Source organism: Schistocerca serialis, chromosome 10 (genome assembly GCF_023864345.2).
Source record: "Schistocerca serialis cubense isolate TAMUIC-IGC-003099 chromosome 10, iqSchSeri2.2, whole genome shotgun sequence".
In the NCBI taxonomy this organism is placed as follows: Eukaryota; Metazoa; Arthropoda; class Insecta; order Orthoptera; family Acrididae; genus Schistocerca; species Schistocerca serialis.
In genome coordinates, this window is record NC_064647.1 from 100643726 (window position 1) to 100656213 (window position 12488).

At 42.0% G+C, this 12488-nt stretch overlaps 1 protein-coding gene across 1 annotated transcript in view; it reads left to right on the forward strand.

Moving 5' to 3' along the window:
• Window positions 1–397: 397 nt before the first annotated feature.
• Window positions 398–12488, forward strand: part of LOC126424848 (uncharacterized) — a 58141-nt gene continuing 46050 nt past the window's right edge. The window contains exon 1 of the mRNA XM_050087658.1: window positions 398–467. Within this exon, the coding sequence (XP_049943615.1) occupies window positions 425–467 (43 nt within the window). The 5' untranslated portion in view covers window positions 398–424. The remainder of the gene's footprint in view (window positions 468–12488) is intronic.

The window sequence follows — 12488 nt, forward strand, 5'->3', positions numbered from 1 at the left end:
AGTACAGTACATACTGACGAAACTAAAATGAGCTCTAACATGGAAATTAAGCGTTTCCGGACACATGTCCACATAACATCTTTTCTTTATTTGTGTGTGAGGAATGTTTCCTGAAAGTTTGGCCGTACCTTTTTGTAACACCCTGTATAAAATATGGCAATTATAGAGCCTTGACTGCCTCGCCCCCTCCCCCCCCCCCCCCCCCCCCCCCCGAAAACTACGGGATAAATTATTTCCGCGGAAGTCCCAGAGTATGCTCTTATGCACGGGAAGCTCGTTTAGTTTATTCGGGGCGAGTGGCTGTGACGTCACGCTGAGCGAGTCCCAGAGACAGGAAGGGGCGATATCGGGGCCGGAAGCGGCCAGGGTGATGTCGGGTATCTGGCAGTGCCAGCCACGCGGGCGAGCCGTCCAGTCTGCAGACATGAGGCGCGGCCTGTTCGTCGCCACTCTGGCCCACGTCGCAGGTGAGTGCTGCGTTTCCAACTGCCGTGCTCATCTTCAGGAGTACCAATAACTAAACACTTTTGTAAGGTGATGCACAACTACAGCTTTTTTCGCGAAAGACACACACTTTCAGCTACTGTCATAAACATTATTATATTGCTGCTGGTTCCGTGCTTGTTTTGACACTGGGAAAAAAATTCGTAATACCGTGTTGCATCCTTGTGTGTTACATGTAACTGCCTTAACATTACATTAAGTAGACAAGCGTTATTATTGACATGTAATAACAACATCCGATAGTACATTTATTTTATTAGCTAATGCAGCTATAAATGAAAATAAAAAAAATGGCAGTTTTTCACTCTGCCGTCCACCGAGCCATTTCTATACCACTTTCAACAGAAAAGGTTAATGAGGAGATTAATTTACTTAAAAACATAGCAGTCAATAATGAATATACGCCTAACATAGTGGACGATATCCTAAAAAAGAAAACTGCAAGAACAACCACGCTCAACACCTCATGCACTGAAATTAATCCAAAAAACGTTTTTCTGTTCCTTTCATAGGACCCATTTCCTATCAGATTCAGCTCATGCTTCGCAACAAATACAACTGCAATGTTGCCTTCTCTACTAATAATAATCTAAAGAGAAACTTCATTCATAATTTGAAATCCATTCGCTCCCCTACATAAAGTTCTGGCGTTTATAAGATCATCTGCGATACCTGCTCCTCCTATTATATAGGGCAAACTGGACGTGCTTTCACCATCAGATATAAAGAACATCTTTTGAGAAAGAGCGGCACCAGTCCCCTAAATTCATCCTTTGCCGATCGTCTCTTAATTACTGGACACGTGCCTAAAGCCATAGGCGATAGCAATATTCTCCATACCGAAAAGAAGGGGCGTAGGTTAGATGTTTTAGAGGAATTGGAGATTTTCAAACATCCCTCTCGTCATGATGGCCTCATTCTCAACGAACAGCTGCAGCTGCGAAATAAAAAGTTTTTCTACTGTATAAAGCCATTGCTTGATCTTTGATTCAGATTTCCTCATGCAGTTAACCGAAATGTTGATTTCCTGTTACATCTTTGCTATTTTCTTGTATGTCATAACTAACGTTTTTTTACGTTACAAAATGTATCTCTGTTTAAAGCAGATAAATATGTAACTTCATCCTGTTATTATTAGTGCTAACGTTATGCCTGAATAAGCTTCATCACAATTTCAAGTGTCTAATTTTTAATGTACATTAGCCTAGTTGTTTCTGCGGCTACTGGATGGCGCTCGTAGCAACACTATGTTTACTTGCCCACACTTTCTAACGTGGGCACCTCAGTCTTGTTGCCACCCCTGTTCACTAAAGTACGAGCAGCCCTTAGCGGCTCGCCATCTTACTTACAACTATTCATGAGGTCGCCTTTCCGGCTTAGATCTTTTTTTAATATGTGACTTGTAAGTACTGCACCTTTCTCAAGTAAGTGCAAACTTTAATTTTATTGATGTATTATATACCTAATATGTTTTAGAACAGTTAATCTAATTCTGAAGACGACGCTCATAGTAGAGTCGAAACCTGGTCAATTTGACTTAATATTTGTGACCAAGAGCTTATTTGTTCTAATATAAAAAAAAGACTGCCTCCTGATTTTCTCTGTGTCCCTGAGACTAGAGAGAGAAGTAAATTATTTAACGTTATTATCTTTCTACATATGTAATTTTGAGTGAGGTTAATTTTAAGGCGACGCGTATGAAAATACAAGTGTTGGTTACTAGTGTATGCAGTAGGGGATAAAAATCGTGGGACAAAACAGAGATTCATCTAAATCTATATGGATACTCTGCAAACTATACTTAAGTGCCTGGCAGAGGGTTCAAAAATGGTTCAAATGGCTCTGAGCACTATGGGACTCAACTGCTGAGGTCATTAGTCCCCTAGAACTTAGAACTAGTTAAACCTAACTAACCTAAGGACATCACAAACATCCATGCCCGAGGCAGGATTCGAACCTGCGACCGTAGCGGTCTTGCACTTCCAGACTGCAGCGCCTTTAACCGCACGGCCACTTCGGCCGGCGCAGAGGGTTCATCCAACCATCTGCACAATAAATTTCTATTATTACAATCTCGAACAGCGCGCGGAAAAAGGGAACACGTATATCTTTCAGATTCACTATTTTATTATGATGTCCGTTTCTCCTTATGGAGGTCGATGTCAATAAAAAATTTTCTCATTCGGAGGAGAAAGTTGGTGATTTCAATTTCGTGAGAGGATCTCGTGGCAACGGGGAACGTCTTTGTTTTAATTATGTCCACCCCAAATCCTGTATCATGTCCGTGAAACTATCTGCTCTATTTCTCGATAATACAAAGCGCGCTGCTCATCTTTGAACTTTCTCGATGCACTCTGTTAAACCTATCTCGTAAGGCTCGCACACCGTGCGGTAGTACTCCGAAAGAGGACGGACAAGCGTAGTCTTATACATCTCTTTAGTAGATCTGTTGCACCTTCTAAGTGTTCTGCCAACAAATCGCAGTCTTTGCTTTGGCTTCCCCACGATGTTTTGAAAGTGTTCTTTCCAAATCAGCCGGTCGGAGTGGCCGGGCGGTTCTAGGCGCTATAGTCTGGAACCGCGCTACCGCTACGGTCGCAGGTTCGAATCCTGCCTCGCGCATGGATGTTTTTGATGTCCTTAGGTTAGTTAGGTTTAAGTAGTTCTAAGTTCTAGGGGACTGATGACATCAGAAGTTAAGTCCATAGTGCTCACTGCCATTTGAACCATTCTTTCCAAATCAAGTTGTCCGTAATTGGAATTTCTAGGCATTTAGTTGAATTTACGACCGATAGATTTGATTGCATTATCGTGTAACCGAAATATAACGGAATCGTTTTATCACTCATGTGGACGACCTCACACTTTTCATTATTTAAGCTGAATTGCCAATTTTCCCACGATACACATTTATAAATTGTTTTCCACTTTATTTTGATTTTCTGATGACTTTACTAGACGGTAAAGGACAGCATCATCCGCAAACAACCTAAAACGGCTGCTCAGATTGTCTCCTAAGTCGTTTAAGGAACAGCAGAGCGCCTAAACACTACCTTGGGGAGCGCCAGAAATTACTTGTTTTTTCTTGATAACGTTCCGTCAATTACTAAGAACTGTGACCTCTCTGACAGCATATGACGAATCCAGATTCATAATTGAGACGATATTCTATTAGTACGAAGTTGATTACAAACCACTTGCGAGGTAGAGAGATTGGAATATACCCATCAAATAATTCAGGACGTTTGATATAAGCACTGCTCTTACAAAAAGAGATTAGGACAGAAGAGGAAGTCGTGCCGAGCCGCATCAAACCACTCAGGTGACTGATAACCCCATCAAAAAATACTTTATTTTTAGTTATCACGCCGGCACATTTCTGTTAGTTTGTGAGAATTTTTTACGAAGACTGTTGGGGAATTTTCGGAACCATATGAGGGTATTAGTTTTTGAAAAAAAAACAGTTGTGGCGTAATAAAAATACCTGAAATGTCTGGGTTTTAACGTTTGAATTATGAGCCTATGCAGCAAAATGCAATCAAGATTACCGATAATATGTTTGATGATGTTAGTAACGTTTATAATATTGATGTGATTGTATTACTTTGGTTCGCCGGCCGAAGTGGCCGATCGGTTCTAGGCGCTACAGTCTGGAATTGCGCGACCGCTACGGTCGCAGGTTCGAATCCTGCATTGGGCATAGATGTGTGTGATGTCTTTAGGTTAGTTAGGTTTAAGTAATTCTAAGTCTAGGGGAGCCATTTGAACCATTAATTACCTTGGTTCCCGAAGACGAGTGCGTGGTGCTGGAAAAACATCGTCAACAACTTAATGCTGATGTGTTGAGTATACCTAAACATAGCGACTGCTTGCGGTACATACTTCGTTGTTGTGGTCTTCAGTCCGTAGACTGGTTTGATGCAGATTCCGCGCTCGTCTATGCTGTGTGAGTCTCTTAATCCATTTGACTCTCCTTACCTTACTCAAGCCTTGGTATCCGTATACAGTTTTGAAGTCCCACACTTCACTCCATTACCAAACCGACGATTTTTGGGTGCCTCAGAACGTGTTCTGTCACCCAATAAATTACATTATTCCCAATTCGATTAATACAGAAACGTTTATTACAGAACACTCGAGTGAAATTACACTACTGGCCATTAAAATTGCTACACCACGAAGATGACGTGCTACAGACGCGAAATTTAACCGACAGGAAGAAGATCCTGTGATATGCAAATGACTAGCTTTTCAGAGCATTCACACAATGTTGGCGCCGGTGGCGAAACCTACAAGGTGCTGACATGAGGAGCGTTTCCAGCCGATTTCCCATACACAAACAGCTGTTGACCGGCGATGCCTGGTGAAACGTCGTTGTGATGCCTCGTGTAAGGAGGAAAAATGCGTACCATCACGTTTCCGACTTTCATAAAGGTCGGATTGTAGGTTATCGCGATTGCGGTTTATCGTATCGCGACATTGCTGCTCGCGTTGGTCGAGATCCAATGACTGTTAGCAGAATATGGAATCGTTGGGTTCAGAAGGGTAATACGGAACGAGATGCTGGATCTCAAAGGCGCTTTATTACTAGCAGTCGAGATGACAGGCATCTTATCCGCATGGCTGTAACGGATCGTGCAGCCACGTCTCGATCCCTGAGTCAACAGATGGGGACGTTTGCAAGACAACAACTATCTGCACGAACAGTTTGACGACGTTTGCAGCAGCATGGACTCTCAGCTCGGAGACCATGGCTGCAGTTACCGTTGACGCTGCATCACAGACAGGAGCGCCTGCGATGGTGTACTCAAGGACGAACCTGGATGTACGAATGGCAAAACGTCATTTTTTCGGATGAATCCAGGTTCTGTTTACAGTATCATGATGGTCGCATCCGTGTTTGGCGATATCGCGGTGAACGCACAATGGAAGCCTGTATTCGTCATCGCCATACTGGCGCATCACCAAGTGTGATGGTATGGGGTGTCACTAGTTACACGTCTCAGTCATCTCTTGTTCACACTGACGGCACTTTGAACAGTGGATTTTACATTTCTGATGTGTTACGACCCGTGGCTCTATCCTTCATTCGATCCCTGCGAAGCCCTACATTTCAGCAAGGTAATGCACGACCACACGTTGCAAGTACTGTACGGGCCTTTCTGGATACAAAAAATGTTCGACTGCTGCCCTGGCTAGCACATTCTCCAGATCTCTCACCAATGGTGGCCAACCAGCTGGTTCGTCACAATACGCCAGTCACTACTCTTGATGAACCGTGGTATCGTCTTGAAGCTGCATGGGCAGCTGTACCTGTACACGCCATGCAAGCTCTGTTTGACTCAATGCACAGGCGTATCAAGGCCGTTATTACGGCCAGAGGTGGTTGTTCTGGGTAATGATTTCTCAGGATCTATGCACGCAAATTTCGTGAGAATGTAATCACATGTCAGTTCTAGTATAATATATTTGTCCTATGAATACCCGTTTATCATCTGCATTTCTTCTTGGTGTAGCAATTTTAATGGCCAGTAGCGTAAAAAAAAAAAAACTGAATCTATACTCGGCGAGGCACCTTATTGTGTATGTTGGAGGATACTTAAGATACTGCTATCTGTCCACCATATCCTGTTGCACCCGTGAATGCGCACGTGTGGTATCATTGTCGGAAGACCACCGTTCTCCTTAATTTCTTTTTTCTTTTTTTTCGTCAGACTGCAGACATTCGTCTGTAGCATCGCATCTCAAATTCTTCGTTTGTCTTCTACTCCGATTTCGCCACAGTACAGGTTTCACTACATTACAGTGTTCTGCTCGAAACGTATATTCACAGAAATTTCAACCTAAAATTAAGGCTTATGTCCGATACTACGAGACTTCTCTCTGCCACGAATGTTCTTTTCGCCAGTGCTACTCATTTTTCATGTCCTCCTTGTACCGACTGTCATGGATTGTTTTGCTGCCTTTAAATTTTCCTCGTTCCTGCTACTTCTCGTTACTTTCGTCTTTCTTCGATTTGCTCTCAGTCCATATTTCTCACGCATTAGACCGATAATTCAGCGTTCAGCAGGTGGTGCAGTTCTTCCTGTCTCTACTGATGACAGCTATATCATCAGCGAATCTTGCCAACGATATCCATTCATCCTGAATTTTGATTGCTTTCTGTAATCTTTCTTTTTCTTTCCGCAATTGATTCTTCGATGTATAGATTGATTATTAGTGACGAAAGACTGCATCCATTTCTTAGACCCAATTTAATCCGAGCAGCTCGTTCTTGGTCTCCCACTCTTATTGTTCCCTCTTGGTTCTTGTACATATCGTATATTACCCGTCTTTCCCTATGTCTCACTCACATTTTACTCAGAATATCGAACTTCTTGCAAAATATTACATTGTCGAACGTTTTTTCCAAATCCACCACACGTATGGATTTTTCTTCAGTCTTACTTCCATTATCAACCGCCGCATCGAAACCGCCTTTCCTGAAGTGAAACTGATTATCATCTAACACATCCTCAGTTTTCTCTTCCATTCTTCTGTACACCATTCTTGTCAGCAACTTGGATGCATGAGCTGTTAAGCTGATTGTACAGTAATTCTCTCACTTGTCGGTTCTTGCTATCTACGGAATTGTCTTTTTTTCTCCGAAAGTATGATGGTATATCGTCAGTCTCATACATCCCAGTATGAATAGTCGTTTTGTTGCCACTTCACCCAATGATTTTAGAAGTTCTGATGGAATGTTATCTATCCCTTCTGTCTTATCTGATCTTAAGTCTACCAAAGCTGTTTTAAATTCTGTTTCTAATACTGGATCCCCTATCTCTTTTATATTGACTACTGTTTTTTCTTCTATCACGTCATCAGACAATTTTCCACTTCATAGTTGCCTTTAATGCGCTTATTCGACCTATGCGCTCTCTTCACTGCACGTAACAGTGGAATTCCCAATACAATTTTACTGTTACCATCTTTGCTTTAATTTCATTGAAGGTTGTTTCGAGTTTTCTACATTATGGGCATATTCTTTTTCAATTTCTTCAAATTTTTAAGTAGTCATTTCACCTTGGCTTTACTGCACTTCAAATTTATTTCATTCATACGTGACTTGTATTTCTTTGTTTCTGAATTTCCTGGAACATTTTTGTACATCCTTCTTTCGTAGATTAACTGAAGGATTTCTTCTGTTAGCTGTTGTTTCCTCGCAGTTACCGTTCTTTTACCTATAATTTTCTTTGCAACTTCTGTGTTTGTCCGTTTTAGATGTGTCCATTCTCTTCAACTGAACTGCCTACAGAGGTATTCATTGTCGCAGTGTCTATAGCCTCAGAGAACGTCAAGCATATCTCGTCATTGTTTAGTATTTCCGTATCCCACTTCTTTGTGCAATGATTCTCTCTGACTAGTCTTAATCTTCAACCTGCTCTTCAGCATTATTAAGTCTATATCTGTTTCTGCATACGCCTTACAATCCAATATCAGATTTCGAAATCTCTGCCTGACCATGATGTAATCTAACTGGACTGTTCCCGTATCATTGTAATTTTCACAGAGGATAGGAATGTCATCCGCAGATCTTAACATTGACAACTTTTCACCCACAATTTTATTCCAAGTTCTGAAACTTCTTTTTAGTTACTTTATTGCTTACTCAGTATACAACTTCTACAGTGGAACGGAAGCAATGGATCCTTCGCTTACATCCTTTTGCAAACGACCTCTTCTCTCTTCATCTTCTGTTATTACTGATAATTATTGTTTCTTATAGTTCTTGTTTATTATTAGGTTTCCCCTGCAGCATGTAAATGTTGTTCAAACTATTCCAAATATCTAGCATAGCTTTATTTGGTTCGACAAACTTTATGAAATTGTGTTGATGTCTCTCAGATGTTGCTTCGATAACGAAACTTAACGTCAGAATTTTCTCTGTGCTCCCTTCAGATTTCCTATAGCCAAACTAATCGCTATCTACCACATACACAGTTCTTCTTTCAATTCTTGTGTGTACTATTCCTGTCAGCAAATAGGGTGCGTGAGCTATGAAGCTGATTCTACGATAGTCCTCGCTTTTATCAGTCCTTGCTATCTTAGGGACTGTGTGGATGATACTCTCCCGAAAGTCTGGTTGTGAATACAAGCGAACGAGAATTATCTCTGGTGTAAACGGCAGGCGTGCGCGAGAGAACTGCATTCTGTCGTGTTCGGTTCGCACTTGTGTTCGTTCGTGTTTCGCTGGTTGTCGGTCTTTTAACGATTACGCAAAGGAATTTCCTGTCCTCTCCGCTTCGGCGCTAGCAGTACAGAAACGTCCGCTGTCTTGCCCGCTTATGTTGTTGACATTATTGACGTGAGTGATAGTGTGGCGGTCAGAACTTGTAATGTTGCAGGTGGGGTGGAGTGGTCTGAAGAGAATGAAGAGAATGTAGATTAGACTTCTAAAACTACCGCAGGCCAAAATAGACTATCATAAGTAAGAATGGACTACGGTAGTTTTACTAGCAGCCCTGGTCACTTAATATCGTATACGCTTAACCTGTACGTTAGAAGTGTTGTATATCTGTCGCGCGTTACCTCATTTCGATCGCTTTGTATGCGTATTTACTAGATTCTCCGAGAAACAGACGGCCTTCAATTACTTAGGACATATAAAGGGCAGCGTAACCTACGGAATATTTTTCTTCTACATAATTATTCTCCTGTCTTTTACTTAAAAATAAACATTATTTATAGCAAAACTGAAACTGTCAGTTTCATTCTAGTTTTATTGTTGGTTTGCAACGTGTAACTGTGGGACGCGTATAAAAACAAAAACGAATACGGACTTTTTTAATTAATTTATTTAACCTGATCAGATTAGGTCCATCAGGCCCTCCCTTACATCGGACCAGTGTTTCACACATGCAGCATTTCACACATCAGAGTTACATCATGACAATTGTTTAAATAAGAACATTAGATCACTCTAGCGACAATATTAATAAAGAGAAATGACTAAGACCTAATAAAGTAAATGCTCGCAATAGTTTTACATCAGGTGCTATACATACAAGTTATGATAAAAGCAATAATAATAACAGTAAAAAAAATCTAATAGTAATAATAAACATGAGAAAAATTGGCAATAGTAATGAAGATTTGTGCAGATGTACATTAATATCTTGGTGTGTAAAGTAGATGTTTACTAGTATAGCGAGTTTTGGGAAAGGGAGATTTAAGGAGGGGGAAAGAGGGAAGTAATGAGGTGAAGTACTTTCATGTACAGAGGAAGGCATTACTCTTACGTAAGTAGATACATTAACTGTTTTTTGAAGCCGGACTTGTTTTTAAGTTCTCTAACATAACAAGGGAGGTTATTCCAGAGTCGGGTTCCCGCTACTGTAAAGGACCTCGAGAAGGTGACAGAGCGATGCAGTGGAACAGAGAGGATTTTATTATGATGGGAACGTGTGTTTCTGTCATGTTGTTCTGACATAAGCGTTAAGGACGAGGAGAGATATGAGGGACAGTGTACATTTCTAAGGCAGTAGATGAGACAGAGTGTATGGAAATCTCTGCATTTGTCTGCACACATCCAGGACAATTTTGCATATGTTGGTGAAATGTGATCAACAAGTCTAACGTCGCAGATATATCGGACGCAGGCATTCATGACCAGTTCCAGACGTCCCGAATTTTCTTGAGAGAGGCCTTGTAGGATAATATCGCTGTAGTCATACGATGTGACAAAACGCATCCTCAAACAAAAAGGTTAACTTAAAAAAAAAAGACTGCAAACCGGAAACGTATCAGACATCGCTTGAATACTTAGTCACGCTTGTATAAAACATGTTTCTATTATTCACAAACAATTTTTCACTTGCCAATAACAACAGGAAACCCTTGCCTTTGACCTAGTTGAAGAACATTGAATACAAAATAATGTATGTACGAGGCGTATTAGGAAATTAAGGTCCGATTAGGCGTGACGTGGAAACCACTGTGAAAATCCGATGAAACTTTGCACAGATGTGTTGGGCAGCGTCTTTAGTGTGCCCGTCTATCCCTTCATATCGCTCTTTTCGGTTCTGAGCACAAAGTGATCACGTAGAAAGGCCTAAAACAACAGTGTCTCCCGCCAAGTATGTGGATCTGGTGAGAGATTTCGCCTGAAGCTATACAGCCCACATAACATGAGTGAAACGTTTCTTTCTTCAAGACAATTTTAAGCAGCATTTTGCAGGGGCAATGAAGACACTCCCGCAGGGTTTCCGATGGGAAGTGTTTGATCACCCACATTATAGCCTTTAATGGGCTACCTCCGCCTCAAAATGTTGGATGTGATTCACCATGAGGGTATTAGGCTTTCAACGGGGGCTTATCGTACGAGTCCAGTTGCTAGTCTATGTGTCGAGGCTGGAGAGCCTGCGCTGTCCATTCGGCGTCTTCCCCTCGTGGTACGGCAAGCATACAGGGCCAAGTCCACTCCTATTTCGTTGGCGACCAACATCTTTTCACAGCCGGCGCTGGAACGTCTCTTCCGCCACCGTCCGAAGGCAACAAAGCCGTTTGGCATCCGTACAAAGGAGAGTCTTGAGTCAGTACTCCTGGAGGGCATTAAGGTCCTCCACCAGGGATGGAGTAGGAGATATCCCTTGCTACTAGAAAGGCCAAGATTACTTCTTGATCTGGCTGCTTACAAGAATTATTGTACCACGTACCACCTTTTCAAAATTAAATTTACTGAGATTTTAGACTGCCATTCAGATTTTATTACTGTTTACACGGATGGGTCTAAACAGGGGGATTTTATGGGCTGCTCTGCTGTGTTTCCCGATACTGTCCGTACGATAGGGCTCCCAGAGCAGTTCTCAGTTTACTACGCAGAACTGTTTGCCATTCTGAAAGCATTAGAGCATATGCGACGACATCGTGGCAAGAAATTCATCATCTGCTCAGATTCCCAAAGTGCTCTACCCGCTCTTGAACAGATGCACCCAGCAGATCGGATGGTGCAAGAAGTGCAGGACGCCCTCCTGCTCTTGCAAAAGCAGGGTAAGGATGTGATTTTCTGCTGGGTTCCAGGGCACGTAGGGATTCCTGGAAATGAACTTGCAGATGCGGCTGCCAAGGAGGCTTGCTCCATCCCACCTCCTGCTCACTGTTCAGTCCCCCTGCAGGCAATAACTTCATTCGTGACTCGGAAGGTCATGCGTAGGTGGGAGGCTCAGTGGCTGGAAGTGAGGGACAATAAGTTGCGAGCGGTGAAGGATTCTGTCCGACCGTGGCTCACCTCCTTACGACAACGACGAGCTGAGGAAGTAGCCCTTACACGGCTTCGAATAGGACACTGTCCTTTGACACATGGTTTTCTGTTACGTCGTGAGGAGCCACCAACGTGTCAGACATGTGGGACACAGCTGTCGATACGACATATTTTAACTGAGTGCGTTTTATATTCGTGTTTTAGGGAAGATTTAAGTTTCCCACCAGATCTGCCCTCTATTTTAACTAATAATGAGGCGAGTGTGGCTAGAGTTTTACGTTTTTGTGTGATGTCTGGACTTCTTCCCAAAATATTGGGATTGAGATCTTACTGTGCTGTAAAGTGGTTTGGTCACCCGTTATTTGCAAGTGGTCACCCAGACACAGTCAATTATTTTTACCTGTTTTTTTATTGGTATTTTATTTTTAGTTTTATCTACCTGTTTTGAAGTGCTGTGTCCAATATTGAAATTTTAGTATCTACAATTCTCGCAAAGATCAGCTCTGAATTGATCCTTGTTCAACAGACCTTGACTGCACTCGTCAACATTTATTTTGGGAACGGGCGCTGATAACCTCGTTGTTGTGCGCCCTAAAACACTAATCATCAACATCAAATATCAAATATAGTCATCAGCTGTTTAGGAAAGCTGATCCAGTTGCTGTAGAGACCTTTGTAAACCTTATCAAGGAACAAGAGTGGCAAGATGTTTATAGCGCTGATACAGTAGACGATAAATGTA